The sequence below is a fragment of the Anser brachyrhynchus genome (assembly GCF_964034855.1).
Source record: "Anser brachyrhynchus genome assembly, chromosome: 1".
Taxonomy (NCBI): Eukaryota; Metazoa; Chordata; class Aves; order Anseriformes; family Anatidae; genus Anser; species Anser brachyrhynchus.
Genome location: NC_137694.1, coordinates 42,906,970 through 42,934,179, shown reverse-complemented (window position 1 = coordinate 42,934,179; position 27,210 = coordinate 42,906,970). Strand labels below are relative to the sequence as shown.

Here is a 27,210-nt window from a genome sequence, read left to right as displayed (position 1 = left end):
GGGAAAAGTCAGTGTTGAGAGAGATGGGCTTTTTCATTTCCCATTGTGGGAAGCAGCTGTGCTGCTCTAGTGGTAGTCTGCATGCTAAAGATACATCTCTGTTTGAAAGCACAGCTTCCAAAAATAAATTATTATGATTTCTGTAAGAAAAGCTACCAAACTGTCAACATAATAGTAACTACATCAAAAGCTGTTTAACAGAAAATGTCATTAGTCCAATCAGTCTTAGGCTACATGAGTTGCTTTTGTATGCAGAAGAAGCATGAGGCTTTTATTTGTAGTGACTGTTGTCAAGCTTTTGTTAAAAAATCAATCTTTAGGAATACACCTGTGTTGGGATGATGAACTGGTGCCACTTTGTTGAGCTTTGCCTAATCAGTGATTTAAGAAACAGAGTTAAAGAACAGAGATCCACGTAGATGTACTTTTCTTTTTACCTGAGGAATTATTTACAATGGACAAGATGACAAAAGCATTGGAGCCACCTTGTTATGAACTCATGAAAGTAAGCAAAACATAAAAAATCTGCATCTCTCGTACTCTTTTCTTAACAATGCAACTTCCATTTAATTTGCACCTGGAATTTCTTTGAACTTCGTACTCACTTTCTTGTGACAAGGGATGAAAACACTTCTGTTTAACAGTTCTATGCAGTATGTGCAGTTATCTTCAGTACAGTTTCTTACTGGCCTCCTAGTTGATACATCATGTGATTTCTCAATTTCCCAGCTCTTAATGAACATTTCAATTTCCTCCACATTTGTAATTATGGTCCTGTTTTGCATTTTCAGGTCATCAGTAGGGTCTCCATTACACACCCCTGGAGTCAGAGCATCACATTCAAAGTAAAAACAAGCAAACAAGCAAAAAAAAAAAAAAGGAAAAAAAAAGGAAAAAAAAAGTGTATTACTTCCTTTGAGAGAGAAAAGTGCAATTGATAAAATTAACATTGCAACAAGTTCATGTGTGAGACTTAGTCATCTGAATTTATAAATCACAGCAACTACATGTCTGCTGTAGATCCAACCGTCTAGTTATGATTCCATGATCAGCTTAGCAAAGCAAGCAGATCATATAATACAAGTAATAATACTTTTCCCAACAACGAATGAAGTTTTAAGAAAACCTGTCACCAAAATGTGCTGTTGAGGGGGCTAATTCATTGACACGGCACCAAATTCTCTGCTCTTCTACTGAATAGCAATCAGCTGCATGGGAGTAAGTGTAGATGATTTTCAAATTAATTGCACATTGCTGACAATTTGATGCTTTATTCAAATTTAATTGGACATCTAAATGCAAGAAGTTGTGAAAGAAGCCTTTTGATGAACAAATTGCTTTCTTTATTGAAAATACTTTTCCAAACCTGTTTATTAATACCAAAGCACTCAAAAAAGCACTCCCCAAGACCCGAACATCAATTGGCTGAGTTAGAGTGTAAATAGAGTGTATTTGGTTAGGTAGTTAGTTTAGAAATAGTGTATTTAGTTAATTTGTCAATGGAAATACGCATCTCTTATGAACACACAAGAAGTCAATAAAATCAGCCTTTTTAATTTTCATAGTAGTGTTTTAAATCCCAGAGACAGAACACCCAAAGTTTCTATATCCTTTCTCCACCTTGCTTCTACATGGCTAATCATAGCCCAAGTCTTCATGCTTTGAGCCCTGTATCCTGATACCCCCCAGGGACCCCGGTGGACTAGGCTGGTGTGACAGGTCCTGCTATTCTCTCAGACAGCATGGGGAAGTACAGGAGATGGTATTTGCATGATAAGAAACACTTGATAGTAGTACTGCTTCTTCTTGCTGTCCCAGTGCCACCCCACAGCCGGTACTGGCATTAGAATTCTGTAAAATCACCCTACAGAACTGCAGAACCAATACAGGTGTAAAAATAAAACCAGTTTACCACATAGTCCAACATTTTCTTCAGTATGAAGGGGAGAGGACAGGAGAATTCCAGACAGAAGCAAACATTAGATGACAGGAAAAAACACTAACTGAAGCTTCATATTTTTTGCAAAATACCAGGTAGAGCAGCACTGTTCAGCTAAGATTGGAGTTGTGTGCATATTCTTCCTCCTCCTGTCTTTTCATGACACAAAGAGCAACTATTCTACAATATTTCCTACCTGCAATCTCATCTCATCCCAACCTTTCCAGTTTGAATAGAGAAGATGATACTGGGCATGATACCAGGAAAAGGTGCAGTATCTGCCACAGCCAGCATTCCCCTTCTCTCACAAGATATAGGAGAACTTTCCTTTTGTTCAAGCACAATATAGAAATTGATTTTAAATACTTAATTTGCTTAGAATATATACGTAAACCATACCTGAATTAATTTGTTTGCTTTTAAAACTAAAAGCAGATTGAAATATTTTAAAAAATATTTTTTCTGGTCAATATGGGATAGATTTCAGTAAAATAAATGCACCAGAAAAGTAACATTTATGATGCAATTAATGTTACTCTAGAATACCTGCTTACACTTTTCCATAAAATTCATACTGGCAGAGTTATAAAGGCATTATTAGGGAAGCCTGGAACATGCAAAATTTGCTGTCATTGTAATTTAAGTCTGAGATAGCTTAGACAGTCTTTGACCCTAAATCCAAGTGTAACAGGTCTGGATTTGGATTCACCATCCTTAGTGAATTCAGACCCTTCCCAAGTTACACCTTTTATCAGTATTTGCATAGCACTAGGTGTCACTGCCAGCATCCTATAGTTATCCCTTTCTCCTATAACCATTGAAGCATACTCTCTGTACTTGAACTTCTTCAGCAGTCACTTCTCCATATAAATTTTTGCCCTTTTCTTTGCTTGACTTTAATGATATTCTTAGCACAGGAAGAGATGACTACATTTTTTTAAAAAATTAGTTAAATATGGTGTATCGATCATTACTTGTTCTGAAAACTGCTCCATTAGCAAGCATTGCTTTCAAACAGGATTATTGATTTATTACTGTTAATTAATACAAATTCACAAGCCTACTTCAAATATGATTGACAGTGTAATTAATGAGAGTAACATGGAAAGCTATAGGGATAACAGATCACAGACACAAAAGGAAGGTGTAAATTGTAAATATGAAAGTAATTAATTGCCACCATAGCCTCACCACAAAGTCCTTCTGTCTTCATTGATGTGTTAGAGTGTAATCCATACTGTATATCTATGATGCCTGTAACATGAGCCCACTTGATGCTAATACCAGCTGGGGTATTAATGACATACATTGCACCAGTATCCTGAATACTCAGTCCTTCTTTTGAAAATGGTAATGATGGAATTACAGAATCCACTACTACCTAAAATAAACCAAATGCCTTTTAGGGATAGAAACAGATTACAAGGATGTATATTATATTTATTTACATCTTAAAGCAAAAGATAATTTTACAGTGTCTGCCACATACAATAGCAGTAGTCACTGTGTTTATATCACAATGCTTCCTGCTAGTGACTCTGTAACTGCAGATGAAGTAGGCATGAGAAAAAATAATGATATGGAAGTCTTCTCTAATTAAGGAAGCAATAAATATTATTTATCCTATATCATCTGGTAAAACAAAACAACAAAATAACACTGATTATTCTGATTATTCAAAGTTATCTGTTCTAAACTGTTCTAATCTGTTATTACCTAGCAGAAATGACAGCCTAAATATTTATCACATCTTGGAAAACTATTCTGTTCTAGGTTTTCTGGAAATATTGTCTCAAATATAAATGCCTTTTGCAGCTTCTTTAAAATCTCAAATCACTTTGAAGTGTTGTATAAATGACAGGCAAGTGAGGCTTAGTATCAGAAATGTTATTTTTTCTTCTAGCATACCATGAATTACCAGGAACATGAACTGCAGAAGTAATCCTATTCCTGTAGTACATTCATTATAAACCTGACCTACTGCATTCTACAATAGAATAGCTCTCCAGTTATCTCTTAAATGTACACATGCTATATGTTGGTGATATATACTTACTTTTCTTGCTAAACGATTAATAAGTAACTTAGATCTATGTGTTGTAACATTCAACTTCTTAAAGCAGAGACCTGAAGTGCTTGCAGGGGGAACCTTGAAAGAAAAGTGATAAAAAAGTTTTAAGGAGTAGAAGAATTATTTCAATATGTGTAATACTCATACAATTTATAATTAATAATGGAAAAAATACTTACTAGATTTCTTATTGAATTTGCACTCTGAAAAAAAAATAAAAACTAGATTAGAAGTGCAATGATAATCAGCAGAATTCTTATTTGGCAAGAATAAGTTGAATGTTCTCTTTGTGTTTAAAAGTTCTTCTACAATCAGCTTCCAAATTTAAATCATCCAATATGTTCCTTATAAATAATAAAAAATAATACACATTTCCCAGCTAATACATTGCACCTTTCACTTAACTAATTTTAGAAACTTTCTTTACTTATTAAAAAGTTAAATAAAAGGGGTTTATATGACAAATAATACAGAAAAGACAACCCAACGACCTAGACAAGTTGAATAAAAAAGAATATTTAGAGATATAGTGGTCTTCCCAATATAATCCCCTGACTTAACCTTGATAAAACTATTTTACCAAGACATCTTTCCACACGATTGCAACTCATATATACCATAGCTCAGCTGGCTTCCAATGAATCACCTTTAACATTGAGAGCGACTCATTAACAGCCTCATGAATCTCAGCATATGCTATAAAACCCTTTTAGAAAATATTTATTAAATAAAAACAGCTACGGACTTCTCATTTGCCTATGTAAGCTGCAATCACACCTTTAGTCTGCATCCAAGAAACAGTGAAAAGACAGCAATTCAAAAGAAAACATCTAAAACATTGCAAGACTCAGGACTTAACATTTAAACATACCATTGCCCAGAATGTGTTAGAGAGTGGTTATGAGACCAAAGAGAGATGGGAAGGAAAGAAGACTGGTAAAGTACCTGGTGAGGAACTTGTTTATCTACAAGCCAAAGGTGGACGTGCAAGCCAACTGATCAAGGTCTTCATGAATTAAAACCATGGGCAATGCAAAGGAAACATTTGTGCAGACTCTAAAGATGAGACTGACCTGACGAAAAATGGCAGTCCAAAAATGAAATGTCTGGACTCCCTCTGCAGGCAATGCAGAGGGGTAGACAGTGGCAAAGTATCTCATCACCCTAATCCTGAACTTCTATTACCTTCCTTAAATAAAGGCAAAAGATTTTTGTGACTATTCCAAATATTTCTTCATTTTGACAATACTGTAATGTATAAATTCAGTTGAATTTATAAAAACTGAAAGTTTTTAGTGATGCATTTTTGCACTATTTCATACCTATAACACCAACATTCAAGACACAAATTACTGAGGAAAGGCAAGTATCTTACCTGATTAGAAGGACATTTTTCAATATGAGCAATAATAATTTCTTCTGGTAGCTTGACTAAAATGTAGGAAGCCATATTACAGAGGGCTATGTTGTTTCCATCAAATGTAATAACACTCAGTTCAGACAGTACAGAACATTGACCTAAAAAAGAACTGTCATTTATTAAGGTTACCATGAAACAGAATACTAGGCATTTCTAAAAACATTTTTAGTTTGAGCAGTAGTTGCTTTCATATGAGTTACTTTCATGTATATATTGCTGGCATTGTTCCGTAGACAGCATATTGAGCCACAAGGAGAAGCATCTTAGGATATTTAGTGGACATAGCTAATCAAGGGCTATATGCCCAGGAAATTTTAAGATGGTAAAAATTTTCACTTACAACAAGGTTTTACAAGTAAGATTAATGAATCTGTACATCGTCAGATGAAATATGTACATTAATGTATACAAACATTTGGCATGCTGATAGCAAGATACACATCCATTCGATCTTAAAACAAATATTTTAAAATGTGATCTGTGTTTCAGAAATGACGCAAGGCTTTTAATACGACTTCTGTTTAACCTTCTGGTTCCCTTGAGTCTGCTACCCGTCTCTACAGTTTCTAAATATCATTAAGTACTCCTTTTAGAGCTAAGTGAAGTTTGGGGGGGTTCTTTCAGAAAAAACAAGTATTTAATATTTCTTCCCAGAAGTGTTGACATCTCAATGTTTTCTAATGATAGAAATTCTGAAGATTTTCTGTTAAAAATGTTGACATTTGATTTGTGGATCTAATTGCAATGTTTTAATTTCAACCATCTTTTTGACTCTCCTGAATGTTAATTCAAAGATACCAAAGCATTTACTATATTTCATTGTTTTGCTGATGAGGCCCAAAACAATCTCCCTTAAATTCATTTCAGTATTCAGCTTAATCTTCCCACTGTATTAATCCCTTAATTTATCACTTGAAATTTCCACATTAAGTCTCTGTGTTGGAAGTATATAATAATATAACTGTGACTTACAGGGACATTCCCATTCTGGGCAACAACTATCAGTGTTAACTTGAACTGGCATTCCTCGAAAACCACAGTCTGGCTTCTGCGCATCCTTAGGGCAGTTCCTTGAAAGGTTGTATAACATCCAACCCATATTAACACATATATACTGGCTACATTTGTCGACAGGTTCAAGATATCTTGGCTGTCATATATGGAAAAAACAACCAGAATCAGCTTTACACTCATTGTACTTATGAAGTCCAAGTGATTGCTAGTTTATTGCCCTACTCTGAGACAGAATTAACACATTTATGTGACTCCTCCTATATATTTGACTTTGGGTCTGGAAGCTGGACTAAAATATTCTTTTGTCATGCAACTTTAGATACAGTACAAACTAACACCTGATCTTGCATTTGACTACAATGAGATGCATAGGATATCAGCAAGCTAACCATAGCCTCTAGATCTCTCCCAGGCAACATGGTCCCAGGTTAAAAAATAAAAATAAAAGAGAGAGAGGGATCATTAAATTAATATTCTGCACTCCTAGTACTAGAAAGAAAAGACCCCTAAGTAACCAGAACACTGGAAACAAAAATGTAGCACTTCCTCAGAGAGATTAAATACATACCCACAAACAAACAAAAAAGGCATTAAAATAAATTGCATTAAAATAAGCAGAAGTCTGAAGATAATTTGGCCAGTTAAATCCTTCTTGCTGACAAGACAAGAAGGCTTGGGTGAGGCAAATATGTCCTACAATTTAGATACTGAGTGTCTAACTTTGCTGTACAGACTTAATTATCTTGCAGATGTTGTTATTTGCATCAGTTATTTTGGAAATAATTGCTTGTTTGCTACAGATGACAGTGATGAATGTCGATTCACCTACACCCCTCCTGTTCCATCTAGCGACAGTGGAATACTCTATATAAAGCATTATAACACAAAAGCATTTAAAAAAATACAGCATCATGCATTCCCATCATTTTATACCCTATCAGAAAGAAAGAAATGAAAAACAGAAAGGCCAGATTATGCACAAACCTCCGAATTCTATGGACTATGGCTTTTTTCTGAACCTCAGAAATATATTTTGCTGTCTAGAATCAGCACAAAGCTTTAGACTTTTTTTTTCTTTTTTTTTTCTCCTGAGCAATGGATCTAATTTGCAGAATATACCAGGGCACTAAAAGTGCAGGGATACAACAATCCTCTAAGAATAATTCATTTTTACGTAATAGAAAAATGAAACAAAAATAGGAGATACTTAAAATCTCTGGTATAACATGCTGAATATCAGTATAGCTATCCATACATTAACGCATCAAGGCAAGTAAAACTATCATACCACGCATTCAGATGTATATGACAGTGGATGCATCACTGTACCAGAAGAAGCCTTGTCAGCTATAGCTGTCAATGTTTTTGTGCTTGCCAGAGAAGTTTGTGTTTCCACAGTCTCTGAAGGGGAAGAAAGCACCATTTAACCAACAGAATGGGATAAATCTATTACAGTTCTGTTCTCCAACTCTGTGGGCTCTGTTAAATTGAAATAAGCTTTACCTGTTCTCTGTGTTAGGATTTTAGACCAATCAGATGTTGTTACATCTGGAACTTCAGAGAGATTTTTTGCTAAGGTTATATTTCTTTCTCTTGAAAAGGGTGAACTCTGACCTGCAGGTACTGTCAAATAAGGCAGGGAAGATTTCTCTGTTGTGGTTGACTTTGTCTTGGTTACATTTCTTTGCAAATGTGAAGTCTGGTTGCTTTCTAAAGTATCTGAAGTTCTTTCAAATGAGGTTGCATACTTAAATTCTGAAGCTGTAAATGAAATACTCTTTGTCTGTGATAATGGATTTGTAGTACCAGTTGTTTTCATGACCGTCATTTTTGGAGTTTCTTTACTGCTCTGTGAAACATGAGATGCTGGAGATGTAAATAAAGACTTGCGTGATATATACATAGGTGTTTCTATGGTGGTAGGAGCTGAAGGTGAAGCCATATGAAACTTCAAATCAGCAACAAAAGAATCAGACGTTTTTGAAGTAATCCTAGGGAATGCAGTAGTGTCAGAAGCAATTAATAAACTGGCTGAAGAACTAGGTGGTATTTTTACAAAAGTATAAGGTGTTTTTAGGGATGTAGCATTCACTGTTGTGTTCATTATCATTGGTGCAGTGGATTGAGTGATGATTCCAGCTGACATGACTGATATTGTTTCATCTTCTGCTGAAGAACTTATCGAAGAACTCTGTTTTCCTAGAGAAACAGTAGAGATATGAGTGGTCTTAGGAGGAGGTGAAGACATGGAGACCCTACCAGACTGGCTTTCTAAAATGACCTTAGGAGTTTTAGGCATTAGTAAAGAGGGCATTATAATGGATGTGTTTAGTGCTGCTGAAAGGGAAGTACAAGAGCTAATGTTTAAAATGAATGTAGAAAAATCTGTAGAAGTTGCAAAGTCTGTAACTGGACTTTTTGAGGCTCCTTGTGCATCTAGAGATGAAACTGGTGTTTGGGTAGCAGTTATATTTCGTGTTAATGAAGATGTCCTGCTGAATATGGGAATCACTGAAAAACTTGTAGTATGAGATGTTACAGAGGATGGTTGTGATGTTGATAAGATTCTAAGTAGAGATGATGGTATTGTAAAAGAAAGATCTTTAGGAAAGAAAGTGCCTGCACTTTGTGCAACAGGCATGGTTTTCATCTCTGTGTGAGGACTTATTAGGTACTCTGTAATTTTTTCAGTGGTTGTTAATGTTGCATTTGGAGGTAATACCAATGTCCTAATAGGGAAGACTGTAGAACTAATGGTTTTCTTCGGCTTTTTAGAAATGAATGACAGTGAATAGGAATCAGTGGGGATTATGTATTTATCTTCTGTTGAGGCTGAGCTTGCTAAAAATGTATCAGAGATTGTAGGATTGGCTAGTAGAGACACTGAAAAAGTGGAAGGTTCTTTATAAATACTTTTTGAGACAACAGTGACATCTCTCATAGCTTTGGGCTTCAGGGAAGTAGTCAGAGAATGCACTGGTATTGAGACAATGTGTGTTACAGAAGGACTTGAAGAAGTTTTTATAGGGATTTGAGAAGCAACTTGAGGTGAAGATCTAGCCACTATGGGCAGAGCAGTAGAAATACTGCCTTTCATTAATGGAGATGTCTGCTTAGAAACAGTCACTGAAATTTCCACTGAAGATAAAAATGGCTTTGGAGAAAATCTAGCTAACGAACTTGTATTTAATGGTACCAGAGAAGTTTTAGACAAGGGTTTGGTTGTTTCTGAAGATGAAGATGAGATTAATTGAGGAAAACTTGTCTCAAATCTAGTTGTTTTAGGAATTTGAGGAGCTGCTGAAGTTAATGCAGAAATGGGTGTCGAGTGAACTACAGGTTGGCCAAAACCAGACATAGTTCTAACAGACAAAGTGGATACAGGAGAAGTAGGTGTACTTAATGTCAGCCGTGAACCTAGGAGAAATAGGGGTCTTGTGAAAGTTGCTCTGCCAGCCAGTAAAGCAGGCAAGGACACTTCAGAAGATATGCCTGTTCCCTTAGAATGACTTACTGAAGGACTCCTACTCCTCATAGTCCCTGCTGGCAGCTCAGAAGTGACAGAAAATGGTTTGGAGATCAAATTTGTTGAGGTAGAGGGAGCAGTTCCTAGCTGAGTGGTTGATGCTTCAAGTGGAAGTGGAACTACCCCTAGTGAACTGGGTGTTAATAATGTAGAACCTGTTGGAAGAGGACTGGCACTGAGTAAGGTTGTTGAAGTTGCTACTGGAATAGGTGAAGTTATAGATGGGGTAGAACTGACAGTATGTGATGTGACTGCTGAGGTTTGAAAAGCAGTTAGAAAATCTGTTGAAGATATGAGTTTGGAAAGGACAGAAGGGCTTGCTGTGCTGTGAGGTACACCAGAAGGCTCCACTGTACTTGATAATGAAAATGTCGAATAGGTGGCTGCATTAGATGCTTCCAGTGAATAAAAATCTGTAGTGGACTGCTCTGACATATTCATTCCTGCTGAAGTTGTGTTTGCCTTCATGGTAATTTCGGTTGTCATAGGGGTACGAGTTGACTCAGTCCCTGAAGTAACAAGAATAGGATGTTTCTCAGGAAATCTCGCTGTGGTAGTAATCACATGAGGGAATAACAATGAAGGTTTTGTTTCAATTGCTGATTCCACAGGTGTCACAGGTATACCTAAAATGAAAATGCACATTTCACTGTCTTTTGTGGATTATTGGTAAAGCAAGATATCAACATCTATGTATATTCAAGTCCCATTTAAATACTAACAAACCAGAGCATAATTTTGCTGAAAAGATAAGTTACCAATGGTTCCAGGTTGCCTGATGGCTTTGAGGAACTCAACTCACTCTCAAGAAGATTCTAATTTTCTTTGCAAATGGAGTAGCCAATTTTTATTATTACTGAAAACCTTGAATTTGCAGAGCAGTTTTGAAGCAACAAGGGAATTCTATGGAAAATTCAGTAAATCTAAAATAGTAAAAAAAATTGGCATAAGTAGTTTATAGAGTATGCTATCTTCTTTTATATCTTTGGAAGGCAATATAATATATGAGATAACTTTATACTAGCAAATATCAAAATGCAATTAATTTAAATTTGTAAAGGAAAAAATGAAGTATTAAAATGCAATAGTTGTGTTAAAAGAATGCAATATTCAAAAAATAAGCAAATAGTGGTATCTTCACACACCAGAAGTTATTAAATAGATATAAGGAAGTTGTTAGGAATGGCTCACCTACTGAAAAGTCTGAACTTTTCACCACAGCAATATTTTTTCCATTTGAGATCTTTCATATACATATGACACTCTAGCATTATATAGTCAAATCACAGTTATAGTGAGTCTAAAAACACCAAAAATGTTGAATTTCACACTATTAGATAAATGAAGGAATTCAATACAGATATTCATATGAATGTAGAAGATGTATTTTGGATGACTGGGAATGGAGCCTAGGTCCCAGAGTGAAGCTCTTCAACAGAAAGATATATTGTTAAAACATTTAATAAAAATAAAAAAATAATAAAAATAATAATAATAAATCAAAACACATCTGATTAAATCACTTCTCATTATCTGTAAAACAATTTATAAGATTAGATTAATATCATAAAATATACTTACAATCTTCTGGGTAAACACATTTAAGTGTGACCTCATCAAGGATCATGTTTTTGGGACAGTATGGCAAGCATCCTTCAACCCTTTAAAATATTGTATAGTTAATTCTAAAGCCACAGCAGAAATACAAATCAATTTTAAATTATTTCATTTTGGTAAAACGAGACATTTGAATGTCTTCCCCATCAGAGTTCTGAGAACTTTCCAGTGTAAAGATGAACACAGAATTATGAGTTATTTTAAGGTCAATGAGACAGCACAATTCTGTTTCTAAATTGTTAATAATCAATTATTTGCATATGCTGATGGATGTGATGGCTTTGGAGCATTCTGCTTCCAAACACAGGTGGAAGTTCAGGTGCCTAAGCTGAACAGATTCCAATAGGACCAAGAACTTAACTTGCAAGAGTGCTGTTTTGCCCAGATATGTTCATTTCAGATATTAAGATACTTAGACTGACTCTATAAAAAGTCTCATTCTTGTGCAGTTTCAGAGTGGAAGAGTACAGACAAATCTATATATTATCTTACCTTTTAATTATGGGGGGATTTTTAACAATAAAATCATTCAATAAGAAACCCGTGTGCCAATACAGAAAAAAATGTAAAAATAGCAAGACAGAAAATTAGTTATATTAGTAATAATCCTAACTATAGATTGCATGGGCCCATGGAGATAATCTGAAATTCAAAATATCATTTCTTTTCCACTGGATTTTGTGTCTTGAGTTTTTAGACATATTGTCCTTTGGTTTATTTATAAAAATTCACTTTCCATAGGTGCTGGGGAGATCCATGGAAACAGGAAAGCTTATTACTAAGACTAACAAACTAACAGCAGGAGGGTAAAATCTCTCCTGTCATGCCAAAGACCATCTTTTAGTGTAAAGTTCCATCCTCTCACAGGAGAGGGCGTCATTCACCCTAACTATTCCTCTAGCTTTTGGTCTCAGACTTTTAACCACCAGAAGGATTAAATCAGTTACAGTATCATGAGATACCAGTTTAGGATTTGAATATATCATATCTGCGGAAGGGAACAGAGTTCATTTCATTTAATAAATGTTAATCTAGCACTACCAGAAGCTAATCCCCTAGGCTAAATACAAACCCTTTTATTCTTTGTTCCTACTTATGTCAAAAGATCATATGTAAACAAGAATATATAACATGGAAAACAAGTGGCTTGTTGCAAATGTTTTCACACTAATTGTGAGATTTGCTATTGAAATTTGGATGACTAAAAATTAATGGACATTGCAGCTGAAGTAATTTTCAGAAAACATTCTGTATGAACATTACATGAAAAAATATAGCAGTAATATTGAGCTTAATTTGACTTACGGAGGAAGAAATTTACACGCTATTCCTTCAGGATCACTACATGTTTTAAAACAAGGATTAGCACAAGATTCATATCTCCATTCACACATCCTTCTATAAGGCACAGAGGCACTGAGTTCTGAAAAAGGAGGAGAAGGTATTATTTATTTGTTTAGTAGTCAAAAAAAATATAAATTTATAGTATTTTCTATACCCTTGGAATTTTCAGAAAAATGTAAAAGAGGAAAAACCAGTATAGAAATATTCAAGAACTTTAATAGGTGAGATTTTGTTCATTTATGTCATTTGAATAAGTATTTTAAATTCAATCAAGGTAAAAGACACTGAAACATCAAAGATACAAACAACTACTCATTTTTCACAACACATTCTGTTTAAAAAGATCAGTTAAACATAGTTAAACATAGTGAATGTACTCTTTGTTTCAAATGTGATACTGTTACTCTATTCAAGAAAAAAAAAAAGATATCTGTAGCTCAATAACAAGACATTAACATGCACTTTTTGTGACATGCCACATTTATTTTGAAAGAATAAAACAATGAAAATATAGTCAAAAAGTAAAGTGTTCTTTGTATCTGCAAAAAAAAAAATAACATTTGGATGTAGAATGGAAGACAAAGACGGAATAGTAATTAAGAACAAGATAAAAATACTTGTTACTATTGCTAATGCATGAGAAATGCTCTGAAGGCAAGAAGAAGAAACCAAACTTATCCCTGTGGATTATGCAAAATTTACCTTCAATACTAAAGCTACTTAGACGTTTGAATTCTTCTGAGTCATCGTACTTTGCCACTTTAACACCAGATGATGTGAGAATGATGAAAAAACCTTTTTTACTGTGCAGTTCAAAGGCACTGAGCCCTGGACTCCAGAGGCCTTGGTGGTGGAAAAATGTGGCTCGTCTCCGAAAGGAGGCACTTGCCTGCCACTGTTCCAGACCAATGGTTTCATTTGCATGTATGTACAGAAAGTAGTTTGGCCTTTCAGCAGATTCAAGGGAAACAAGAGACAGAGCTTCGACGAAAGAAAAAAAAAATTAATAGCAAACTTTTCATAGAAAACAGTCTGAAAGTGAAATTCAACCTATATATTGGCTACGTGGCTCCTTTTAAACACTGCTTTATAGAAAAATAAATAAATAAATAAATCTATAGTATGGAAAAGGTAGAAATGCAGGTCAAAAAGAAACTTCAAGTGATCACATAATGCAGAGTTCACCAAAGAGCTAATCAGACAAAAACTACATTCATCCTACTACTGCCAGCCTTCAAAATAATTCATAAGCAGTCTCAGCTTGGGATATGCTCAAATGGAGATAGTTTTTCCTCAGCTTTGGACATCCAACTGTTCAACTGCAATGAAACTTGTTTAGTAAGTAACATTGCAAATTCTGTAAGAGCGTGCTTTACTTCATGTCAAGCTTTTTTTACATACAGTCATATCCAGAAATACAGTAAGAAAACTTGTGGGCAAATAAAAGACTCAACCCTCTGTTTTTTCTACTCCTGCCAAAAATTGGAAGTGAAGAAAATTATCTGAGAGTTTAAGAACTTAGAATAAGGCTGACTTCAGATCTGTTTGTCACCTTGAATACAATCTAGCAATATCTTTAATCTAGATGAGCACTACCTCATCCCTCACAAATATGAAAACTGTGTACTGCACAGACATAATGAATATTTTACTTATACTTGACACTGGTTGGATAATTGGACAAGACTGAACTAATTCTTCTATTTTATATACCTTCCGTTTTTAAAATTGTAGCTAAAAACCTACATGGAAAATTGTCCACAGCTTGTGACTATAGTTTCAAATTTTATAGTAAATACAGCCCTTCTCTATGTTGACTTTTGAGGGTTTAGGATTTTGTCAAAAAATTAAATTCTGTAACTACAGAAAGCAATGAGAAAGTCAGCATTGACTTCAGTGGCACAAACTCAGTGTACGTGAAGAAAAGAAAACATATGCAGAAGGCAGAAGGTAAAATATTTAAACATCTATTTTTGGTTATATTGTTTGGATCTGTCTCTGATAAATGAAGAATAGACTTTAGGAATAGCTGTTGACCTAAGAAACGTCCTTCTACATTATACTGAGATGCCGTTCACTAATAATGCAGGAGCCAGATTGGTTGTTCTAATTTGCATGCTTTATGGTGCATTAATAGTCACAAAATAGGAGAATAGATAGAAAAGAAATGATTTTACTGGAGACAAAATTTTCTTCACTCATCTTCAGAATGGTTACTTTTTAGATACATATGCAAATTTTTCCATTTTACAGTTACACAATCTAATTACATTTTTCTCAAGAAGGAATTCTTCACTCATATTTTGCAGCATATCTAAAACAATTTCTGAAGTCAGCTTTAGAGCTGACAGGTAGGTTTTCCAATATTTTTTTCAAAAAAGTCAGTATTCCTCCTCAAAATCATAACACTTCATTGTTATTATTCCAATAACTAAAAATATCTAGACTATTTTAGGTTTAGAAGATGCAGCAAAAAAACATTCATATAGTTTGAAAAATATGTATTGACATTCACAGTAATGTTGAGAACACTTACATAAATCTTTATCTTTGAAAAGACCTGGAGTTATCATGAAACTGAAAAATACATTTCCATATGCTCCAGTTCTAGGCAGGGGAAATATCCTTCTACTAGATACATTAGCTCCTATAATTGTGTCATTTTCTCCAGAACTTGCCAAAATATAGGGTCCTTCACCAAGCCCTAAGAGAAGAAAAATCAAATAGTAAAAGAAAAAACAATCCAACTTGCATAACATACAAAACTTAAGCCTTAGCTGACATAATATATTGCCTTAAATATTTCACCTTACCTGGAATCAAATATTTTTTGAACTACAGCTCAATGCCTCAAGGTATTATGCTGGAGTAGGTCTGTATCTATCTGTTCAAGGTACTCCCTTCCTCTTTGCTTGCTTTCCAAAACACAATAGATACAAAGTGAGCATAAAGAAGTGTGGGCAGCTATCCTCATAAAATGGCACGTACAAGAAAGCGATCTGGGCTGCCTCTGTGTAGTATTTTGTCTTTCACGTGTCCTTATTTCCATATTTTGGAATATCAACACAGTAACTTTAATATTATTCCCCAAACAGACACTGAAACTACTCCAATATTTACAAGGCAATTAAAAAAGAAGGCTGTAATTGAAGTTTTGGCAGCACCCTTGCTTAAGCAGTTGTCTAGTTCATCTTCTCCCAAAGACCACTTGCTTCTGTCCCCCTACAGCCCCATTTATTATGCCATCCTAAGTACTTCAGCAGTAAACTAATCCTACTGAAAAATGACCAGCTAAATTTTCCAGTCTGGTTCAGCACATAGTCATCCAAAACTTCATGCCAATATAGCGGTGACAACAACTTCAGCTGGTACTGCTGCCAAAATGCTGCTGTCCCAACTATGCCCCAGACATCCTATAACATACCCTTAAAGCTATTTCTGCGGGGCTGGAAAGGCTCACAGGGATACACTGAGATATAACAGCATCAGTCTTTGTCACTATACCCCACTGAAAGAACCAAGAGCAGCATACTTCTAAGACCTTGCCTTGTGAGTAATAAACAAGGTTTGTAAATTTTGAGAAAGCTTTTAATCCTTTAATCCAGTGAGAAGACTGAACCCCTTTCCTAACCTAGAACATCTGCTTTCTGATATGACTCTTCTAAGAGGGAAGAACTTATCTTAATAACAAGATTTGGCTTTGCTAGAAGTTAAACACCATTTTCTGAAGCAAACTACAAGAAAATAACTAGTGTTTTTATAATGAAGCTATGCTGGAGGTCGTATGCACTGGAAGCTCACAAACTTGCCACAAAGTGATCCCTTTTATGGAAGTGGCAAGTCAATTACTGACTCTACCCTAAATCATGGGATGTTCATCCCCACGTACTAACAAACATTTTGCCTGTGACTACAGCAAAAGCAGGACTGAGCTGTAACTGAGAAAGTTTCCACAAAGATTCAACAGTTTGACATCATGCAGAACAAAAAAGAATCAGAGGAAGAGCCATCCCACACACCAGAAGGTGTTTTGATGGCATTCAATGGTCAACACGTGCCATCCTTGATTTTCTTACTACTTTTTAAGTAAGACAAAATTCCACATTGCAAGGAATATAGTAGAAAGCCAGGTATACCTAGCAGTATCTAAATTCTGCTAATGTAGTGGGTTGGACTCTCTAAAGCAGAAAAGCATTGTCTACTGTATGATGCTCATTACAGGATGCAAGTTGCTAAAAAGGATGTATCGAAAGTCACATTTGTGTGATTGCAGTTAGCCAATTTTCCCTTCTTTTTTAATATCTCACTTCCTACAAACGCTTGAACGGTATCCAAATCTAAGAAGGGATGCCACAGGAAGTTTATTACACGAATACTACTCTCATTCTAAGGAGTTAGTTACTTTACGGTACAGGAGTTAGTTACTTTATGGTAGAGTACTTGTGAGACCTGTGCAGAAAATCATGTATCCTACCAATTTCAAAATGTAATAGGTCTCAGTTTTGAATTCTGGAGCACAAGCACAAGCTAACTTCCTTCTAGAGCTTCTCCCTGACTTCCAAAATGTGCTGCATGGCACAGCAATCCACCCACATGCTGCAAATGTTGAGGTTATAAACTGAGACATCAGGGAGTACTAAGATTATTTAACACAGCTGGGTCACTGACCTTCACCCGTTAAAAGTAGAAGCAAATCAGTTATAACTACACATGCCAAGTCAAAGAATCATCCCACCAGTTGGTTCAACCGAATTCTTAATTGAACTAGAGCAAACTCTTTTATATGTCAATATAAGAAGGAAAATCCAAAGAAAACAAGCCAATTTAGAATAAAACCCAATAGCATAAGTTAATAAGTGTGACAAATATTCATAAAATATGAGGGTTTTCTTTTTTTTTTTTCTAAAAATCCTATCAGATTAATTATGATGATTAATCTTAACTCAGTATCATCAGAGATGCATTATGTCTACACCACTCCTTTCTGGATAAAAAGACTTAAATTTCACAACACCAAAGGTAATTAGTTCAGTGGGGTGAAAATTCAAATGGTAATAACCATGTATAACTATGTTAGATGCACAACAATGTGTCAATATTTGAATCCCTTACTAATGTGAGATTATCTGGTTTTATTCACATTGGTCAAATCCCAAATAGTATATGAGATACTGCACAGAAAAAATAAAATAAAATAAAATAAAATAAGCTTAAAAAAAAAACACAGCATTTTTAGATACCTATAGAAGAACTGAATGGAAGAAACACACACAAAAAAAATAATAACAGGAATCGTGGGTGTCCTTAATCATCAACCAAATCTTTCATGTTTTAACATCTCACATGCAATATCCAGTTTCCATATATTTTATTTTGTTCTCACAGATATTGTAGCACTACAGCAGTAAACAGACAGTGGCAAAAAGTAATTTTGTGCAGATTCATCCTGTGAAACTGAAGAATACAAGGGATGTGTTCATACAAGCACTTGCCTCCAGTGATACTTTACTGTGTCTGCCTAAGTGGAGGAAAACACCTTTGTTACTAATCAGAGGTTATGTTGCAAACAATAGTCAGTATAGTGACATAATGATGTTAAATGAGCAAGGAATATGTGGCAAATGACATATTTGTCACCTCTTCTATCTAATGGATCTGAAGGTCCAGAGAACTCAAGTGATTGTGACTATGTAATCCTACCCAGGGAACAGGGAGCACAGAAATGAGATAACCTCCAACACTGCTGCAGCTTACAGAGACTCTTCTCAGCGCGAGCTATAACTAGTTTTGTTTTCTGTGTGCAGTGTATCATATTTCATCCGAGATTCCAGATGTGTGTTTTTACTTACAAGTAAGTTGTTTGTTTCCATGCTCCCACTGTCTCTGGACATACAGCAGAAAGACTCATGGAGACTTGCTTTGCTAACTTGCTGAGCTCACTGATCTCATATACCCAAATCAAGAATCCAAACAAATAAATAAATAAACCAATAGATAAATCATAACAACTAAAGAGATATAAACTAAATCACAACAGCTAAAGAGAGATATTACCAAACTAAATGTTTTTCAGGTTCAGTCTGAGTGAACCAATATAGACAAGTGTGTCTTGGGTTTTTGTTTTTAAAAGAGAAACAAAATAATAGGTGGGGAGAAAAGTATTTCAAAATAGCATAGTACAGAAAGAAAGATGATAAACAGTTTGTCAAAAACACCTTCCATATTCTAGAGTGGTCAATGTGAGAAATGATTGGGTTTTTAGTCAATGGCCTGCAACTAAGTGCTTTATAAAAACAGATTTGATGTTGTAATCAGGGAATACAGATTTGTTTCTAGCACATAGCTAGGTGGTATACTAGCAAACATGAAGCCTATGTATTTTCATCAAGGTATATAAATACCAGGATGAATCAAAGAGAGTAATATTCAGTACTACATACCTCGATTGTAATATTCACAGTCATAAGCTAAAAGAAAAAGAAAACAAGGATATTATTACTACAAATTAACAACACAGTTCATGCTTACCTTCACCCTAAAAATGTAAAATTCACTTTCATCGGAGGAAGTTTCATTTTCTGTAATGTATTTCAACTAGTGACTTTATTTCCTCTGGCTTTTATTCAGTGACATAGAGCATATTTGAACAGATGTGCCAGGACAGCAGACCGGAAGCACTAATTATTCTATAGCTAAGAACTCTTCCCACTGTCAGGGAAAAGTAGAACAGATTGAACGTCTTTGCTACCCCACACAGAATCCTGGGCATTCCCCACATGTGGTATGCCTGTGCCTTTCCAACAGCCTCTGAGCACAACCAGTCCTCTAAGGAGAGTATATTCAGGTGTTTAGCAGCTAACACACAGGTCACTTTTAAAAATGTGAAGTGTATTTATTATCCACCTTCTTCTGTTAAATTTTTAATTTTGGGAAGATAAAAGCCAAAGATGTCCCTTTCTCTGAGTGGGCTCTGGTGTGAGGCCAGCCCAGGTACATACCACAGAGAGAGGGAGATCGCCAGTGTATCACCGCTCCTTGCTGGCAGCACTTGTGGGCATAAGCTGCAATACTGGTACACAAACATTCACAGTCTCCACCAAGATTGCAGTTACATGTGTCTGTATGACAGTTTTTGACAAAAGAAGTCACATCAATCTGGAAAAAAGGAAGGGGGAGGTGGGGAGAGAGAGCAGGTGACTTTATTGCATGAGCTGTACAAATTCCTGTTGCACAATTTTCAGCAGGAATGCTACTTCTGGAAGGATTGTCTGAAGTAGTTTACCACAAATATAAGATATTTTCTAAGGTTTGGATACAATCTTTTACAAAAACTGCACTGTGAATGACCATTTTGTACCTACCTTACAGACCAAAAGAAAAAATTATTAACAAGTATGACTGTCTACACTTTCTATTTGTTGACTCTGAAGAGCATGTTGAATGTGACAGTTCTGTGTTTTCATAAAGCAAATGCTGCCACCTATAGCCATCCTGTTAGTTTTGCATGAAGAACAGCAAAATCAGAGCTGCAACTGATGATTGAGTAATTAAAGTAGCAATTTGTAGAGGGGCTTTTGGTCAGGAAAATAAAGCTTGAGCACTTGGTGACATTTTGCAGAAATATATTTCTACATTTATCAAGTTTTTAATATAATTTGTCCAAAAATCTTCATTAGTTCAGACACTCACTTCGCCACTCTAAAATCCTACTGCAGTCCCAAATTTAATAGCATGATACTGATACAGTATTTCTTGGATTTAAATCACCTTTTTTGTAATATCGAGCTAGATCTCAAAAAAAAAAAAAAGTGTTCTTTTTCAACACATAGGAACTTTAAAACAATGTATTTCTTCAGTTTAGAATCATTTATAGACTCTAATCTAGCTCAGCTGTAGAGCACTCCAGTGGCACTCATCAGATTACCCAAATACCACCACAGCAACAAGGCAGCACTTATCTAACATTGAGACAGCTTCTCAGCTGGCAGTTGCTAGATGCCAGCAGAGATAAGATGACCATTTTTCTGCCTTTAGTGCTTGGAGAGAGATGCCATTTTGCTTTCACTCTTTTTCTTATTTTGAAAACCAGTGGGTCAGGGACATGAGCATTAGCTCCGTTGAAAATGGCTATAGTAGCTCAGCAGGAATCGCAAATCAGCAGACTGGCTCCAGAGTTCAACCTGTCTCCCATTCGCAGAACAGCATCTCTCCATTTTGTGACAAGCTGGGAGGCTAGGGTCAAAGCTCCTGCTGAGTTCAGGAGTTATGAGGAAGACCTTTCTTTCTGCAAGCGTCAGGGCTCCCCTCAGGCCCTGCTGAGCTCAGTGCTCAGCCGGGCAATTGCAATCCATCAGTCGCTGCCAGCCAGAGATGCAAGATTTTGTCTCCCTGAAAACGGGGTTTTCCAGCCTATGCTGAACCCACAGGCCACCTGTCCTAGAGAAGGAGCTTGTCCCCATGCACAGTAGCATCCTCCACTGCCCACACAACAGGAGTGACTGCAAGAGCACGGCTCCATGCACCTCCTGAGACCCACATCTACACCTTCTGTTCCTCCCAGGCCTCCAGTGTCTGTCTCTGCTTGGATATATTTTTTTCCTTGGAACCACTTTCCCTGCCGGTGCAGCCAGTAGTTAGGCAGGTAGGAAGTCACAGTACCTTTCAAAAGAGCAGTATTTTTCCCATGCTAATGAAGAGGTTGTAAAAACACCTGAAAGATGTTTACTTTACAACCTGTCTCATACAAGATGGATATGTGCATATGAAAATACCTGACAACTGATTAAATGCCATGTTTTGCACCTGACATGAATTTCTTAATATCATTATGCTAAGTTCTTGGAATAATACTTGAAAATGTTAATCACAACATGGGTAAGATACTGGAAATGAATGTTCAAGAGAAAATGTCTTTAAGAGTTATTATAATACAGCTCCTTAAAAACTCTCAAAAGTTCCATTTTTATTTATTACTTTCCACTTTGAAAATACACTCATCACTGTGTTCTCAGGCACATGCTCAAAAAATTCTTCACATAGTAACCAAAGTCAACATTAATAAATTTCCTGGGTTAAGCTACTGCAACCTCCTCTTCAGGCAAATTCCTAACCATGTTGATATCAAACTTCAGTCCTGAAAGTCAGGAGGTTCAGCTGAGACATCTAACGATCTCATTTAGTATCAATAGTCATAAGGAAAACAAGAGACTGAAACAAAATGTCATAGTGGGTCTTGCCTGCACAGGTGTTAAGAAGCACCTCCAATTACTGAATACCTTTGGGTGGCTAAAATCAGAAAGAGGCATAATTGTACAGAGCACATCATGTGTTGATAAAGGGTGAACTATGATGGAATAAAAGATTCCCGCACAAGCTGTTGTCATCCCCATCTTGTCTAGACTGAACTTAAGGACATTCTTGCAACTCAAGTTCCAAGCTCAGCCAGGTGTTGAGGAAACAAGGACACCATACTGCAGAGTTTTGATAAAAAGCAGATGATAAGCTGTCAGCAAATTAAAAATACCGACAGCTCTGAAGTTAAAATCTCGCTTTCTCATATTTCTTTCTATATTGAGCAGAACAGTTAACAAAATAAAACCATTTTAGATAAGCTGGAGGCACATTACACAAACGTTTATTTTAGAAACCCATGATATACACAAAAGCCTTTAAAATGCAGTTACCTATATAAATAAAAGATATAAATAAAACCTAAAGAGAACAGAACTCTGATTGTCCTGTCTACTAACTCACGACTCCCAGTTACCACCATAATGTTTAGGCTCCAGTTTTGATAGGAACAAGGAGCTCTGCTCAAACATAGCCCACCCACATAGTTGCAGGGCTCTACTAAGTATCCTCCATGGCATTCAGGCAGAGGGGAATGGCAAAAAGAAATTAATTACTGGAATTTTAATGTTTTCCTATTTGAGAGCAAATCTGGGTTATTTAATAAACTTACCACATTGCGACAAGGTGCGAAAACATCACTGTATAAAACTGAGCATTCCTTTTTGGCATAAGGGAACTTGCTCTGATGTACCTCACATGGTCTTAGTGTTTCATTTGGGCTCTTGCACTTAAAAGCAAACAAAACCATCACAAACATTTTACACAAAGATGTGTTTACCATGGACTCAGGTACACTATATGCATCATATATTTCAATACTTGCATACTCAGAAAACTCATATAATGTTTACCTGCTATTTTCTCTATCTTCTTCTTTCCCTGATTTGTTGTTATAATTGAAAACATTTGAACAAAACAGAATCTTTGTGTTTTGTTCTGAAGTACTAAAATGTTCCTGCTGTCTGCTCAGTGTATGAAGACAAAATGTTTTCTTTGTGACACACTATAATCATTACCAGAGCAACCAACTGTAACATCACAAACAAATACGTGGTCCAAATCCATCCCTGGTGGTTTTGCACTGACTTTAAATGGAGGCACACTACAGATGGCTTTAGCCCTGTAAGTTCAAATAAAGAAGCAGCGGTAGGAAGAGAGCAACACATAAAAAAATAGAGTCAAAGATCATCACGATAACTCAAAAGGGATGAGATACAGCTCCCTCTCTTTAAGTCTCTCTTCAAGAAGAAAAACAAATGAACAGAAAAATATAACCAAAATGACACTCAGCTCAGAAAACACAAGTTCATCTGAAAGCATACTCCCTTGGTGCAGCAGAGAAGCCCAGGAGACGGCAGTGATGGACCTGTAGGCAGAGTTGGGGTGTTGTGGCACAGCCTCGGCTGCAGAGCAGTTGCCCAGTGGCTGCCCTCCCGTGCGGGTGCTCCGATAGTGCTGTGTGGGGATGTGCTGCCACTCCCCGGAGGGAGAAACCCTGGAAGCGTCCCACACGCCTCACCGTGCCAATGCCGGCATGTTTGCCAGAAGCAGAGTTGGGTTGTAGGCCTCCAGCTACCAAATACGCCTTTCCAGTGTTTAGATTATGCAGAAAGGATGACCAGGATACCTCTCTGCAAAGGCCAGAGGTCCTTTCTGAAAAATGTCCTAATGACGCCTACTGCGAAGGCAGATGCGGTGCCAAGACTGGCTGAGCACAGGCTGCCTACTAGGCCAGTAACGAATTCAGGTCCTCCGTGCTCTGGCAGCCACAGAGACCGGATGATTATACGAGATTTTACAAAAATATATGGCCTCAAAAAGGCAAGTGCAAGTTTGGGTTGGTTAAGCAAAGGTCATAAAACTCCAGAAGTTCGTGTTAGGTTCAAGTTGCGCAAACACTGTGCCATTTATTAAAGCAACCACTGAACCCACTGAACAGAGAAATTGAAAAAAAAATAATATATATATATATATGGGATTGGAACCAAAAAGATATTTTTAAAATTTTTACGGAATAAAACCCAAAGCCTTCCAGTTACGCTTGCTTCTTCAAGTATTTTTTTCAAAGGGAAGAGAGCGAGTGGAGAGCTAGGCTCTGGGACCCCTCCTCGTACCCTGCTAACCCTGGCTCTGAGTCATCAACACAGTGCCCAGCCAAGACGAACACTTTCAGTGCTCACTGTGTAGGAGCCAACACATTTCCCTTGCTTGGTCACAGGATTAAAAGATTTTATGTGGTGTAATATAGATCCAAAAGGAGAGATTGAGGGAGAAAAACCTCAAAGGCTTTCTTCCAAAGCAGAAGAGATATCATATTCTTTCATGAGGTGAGAGATTCTGGTTCAATTTCCTTCTCTGAGTCAGGGAGAGAACAGATTAAAAACTGGGTCTTGCAGGCATCCTAAGGGAGTGTTTTACAAATACTGATTTATCAGGAGGTTCACAATGCTATAAAACCTTTCTCCTTCTCAGCACAAATGAATAAAATACCTATTCTCCTGTGTTATAAAACACAGTTGCACAGTTGCTCTCTCCAGCCTCCTCCCTCCTCCTCTGAAATCTACTGGGTTGTGCCTGATGCTGTTCTTGACTTTTCTCTCCCACCACTTCACCACTGCTGCTTCATCAGTTTGCTTTCTGATTACAAACTATAACCAAAAAAGATCACTGATTGAACGTGATTGTACATTTTATAGCTTCCTTGGCATAGCTCCTCCTCTGAATTTCCATCTTGCGCTGTGGAGAAAGCCCCTCCTGCGGTCACTTGTATGCAGGCAGCCTCAGAGGGCTGATGACACCTCTTTCTCCAGTTTATTCTTTCAAATCCTGTTTGCTTTCAGTATCCAGATCTCTTCAACAACCAAGAAATTACAATTGCTTTTAAAATTGGTCTGAATCTAAATATCAAAAGCATTTTATCTAAATTTGTAGAAAACTGAAATGCAGACAGCATCATTAATTATCCAATGACAGATAGTTATCATTAATTAATAGAGGGATCAGTGTATCCTTACCTGAAAAGATTGGATGGTTTCATTTAAATTCAGTATATGTTTCTTACAATATAAGGCATTATTATCACATCTCATACCTATACACATAAAAATTCAAATGCCCTCGTGTATACTGACCATCGGTTTAGAAAATCCTTGTACTTCATGTACTAATAATGTATTCATTTATAAATTAAAATTAATGACTTTTTTTCAAAATTTTTACTGGACACGGAACTTACCTGTCCTAATATCCAGCTGTCTCCAAACACCTGTGCATTTCTCACCTCCATGTTGTTGGATGTAGTCAGATCATTTGAAGTGTATTTGTCAAAATTTCCACACAAACCTGCCAGTTTCCCCTAAATGAGAAGGATTTATTTTTTAAAAATACTGATAGTCAGTAATCAGTATGGAGTATATATGTGGAGTAAAATGTTCTTAAACTGAAAAAGGTGAATCCAACTCTGACTTACACTTGGAAAATATCTGATATTATGCTATGCTTACAGTAACCGATTGCAAATAACTTTCAATAGAAATTTCTTCATGTTTCCCAGAACTTGCTCTAACTACAAAGTAAGAACTTAGTAATATTTTCTTCTGAAAGCTTAGTACTACATCCAATCCAGAAGTCAAAAGTTCAGGTGAATTACCTTGTAATTTTGCAGCCTGACTAGTTGTTATGATTAAAACTTGCTGCCTCTAATTTTAGATCACTTAGCAAGAACATTCATAACAGCAGTTATGAAAGAGACAGCTGCAACATTCTTGTGTTTAGGGAAGTGCTGCTGATGAACATACATATATGCATACATGCACATATAGATACATACAGAAAAAGATTCTTCTGCATAATAGTACAATGTGGAGCTGGATTTCTGAGGTGCTGCAGCTCACTCTAATTATTTTTTCCATAATGACTGCTGCAGACTTTATCTTACTAAACTAGAGCCTAAGGAAAAAACAGCTGCTAGAAACAGAAGGAACTTGAAGTATTTGTGCATCTGCATGCAACTTTTAGACCTTAGCCCCTTGTTAGCTTACTGTAAAATAGAAAAAGAATTTTTCATCATTATTATTATTATGTGTATCGACGGTTGGTAAATCAGCAAGCAAGCATCTTATGGCTATTGAGAAAAAAGCCTACAATAATGTTGCTTTAAAATAAGATTAGATGGTTATTGTAACTTTGACCTACACTTCAAAATACCTGATACTGTTTTCTAGCATGGTGCGCTTTCTCTTCTTTTACTGGAAACTGTTCCCTCTCAGTACATGCACTCATAGCTGAGATGGAGCAGGGATGTAATTATTGAAAGTGCAGATTAAGTTACTTCATCAGAACTCATGGATTGAGCTGCAGATGCACCAAGGCATATAGATGATGATGTAGAAAAGGACAAGGGAAGAACAACCGGAAAGATAAAGAGCCTCATATTCTTCCCTGCATCATTACCTAACCCTGTCACAGTATGCTTACGAGGTTTAAGTGTAAGTTCTTGTCTAGATCCTTTCCCATATTACATTTTTTTTAATTGATACCCAAGATGCGACACGATCTGTTCATCTCAGCAGCCTCTACTACATCTCAGGGTGCAGTTCCACCATCAGCCTAATGCAATCGGTGCTACAAACCTGTTTTCTTCCGTGTTGCTAGCTATGCATTTCCTGCGCTTCTTTTTCACTATATTCAGCAATTACAAAAACATGCACATAACTAGGTAACTCAAAACAAATCCTCTTTTCCCACCCCAAATTAACTTTGAGTCAGAGCTGAATCACTTGCATTGCAAGGTTGCAATGTGTGGAACATCAGAGTAAACACGCATATAGGAACAACCCCTTCTCTTCAGGACTTCAGTCATTAAATCACATCCTCAGGCACTTCTTACCCGTGAAATGCTAGCAGCTGAACACCATGTTAAACAGCTA

The 27,210-nt window shown here is 36.4% G+C and overlaps 1 protein-coding gene across 11 annotated transcripts in view; it reads right to left on the bottom strand.

Annotated features, from left to right (window-relative positions):
• OTOGL (otogelin like) overlaps nt 1-27,210 on the bottom strand; it is a 98,068-nt gene that overhangs the window by 19,737 nt on the left and 51,121 nt on the right. For 10 of the 11 annotated variants that reach the window (XR_013938306.1, XR_013938307.1, XR_013938308.1 and 7 more), the window contains 16 exons: nt 25,518-25,637; nt 22,893-23,009; nt 19,930-20,086; nt 19,372-19,398; nt 15,468-15,635; nt 13,634-13,912; nt 12,893-13,010; nt 11,552-11,631; nt 7,948-10,596; nt 7,733-7,845; nt 6,403-6,580; nt 5,386-5,528; nt 4,190-4,213; nt 3,996-4,088; nt 3,131-3,320; nt 606-820 (listed from right to left, as the gene is read on the bottom strand). Coding sequence is in view for 8 of the 11 variants with exons in the window: in XM_080552368.1 (XP_080408494.1) it covers nt 606-820; nt 3,131-3,320; nt 3,996-4,088; nt 4,190-4,213; nt 5,386-5,528; nt 6,403-6,580; nt 7,733-7,845; nt 7,948-10,596; nt 11,552-11,631; nt 12,893-13,010; nt 13,634-13,912; nt 15,468-15,635; nt 19,372-19,398; nt 19,930-20,086; nt 22,893-23,009; nt 25,518-25,637 (4,671 nt within the window). In the remaining 3 variants the exon portion in view is untranslated. The remainder of the gene's footprint in view (nt 1-605; nt 821-3,130; nt 3,321-3,995; nt 4,089-4,189; nt 4,214-5,385; nt 5,529-6,402; nt 6,581-7,732; nt 7,846-7,947; nt 10,597-11,551; nt 11,632-12,892; nt 13,011-13,633; nt 13,913-15,467; nt 15,636-19,371; nt 19,399-19,929; nt 20,087-22,892; nt 23,010-25,517; nt 25,638-27,210) is intronic. The other variant, XM_080552362.1, reaches the window with a different exon arrangement.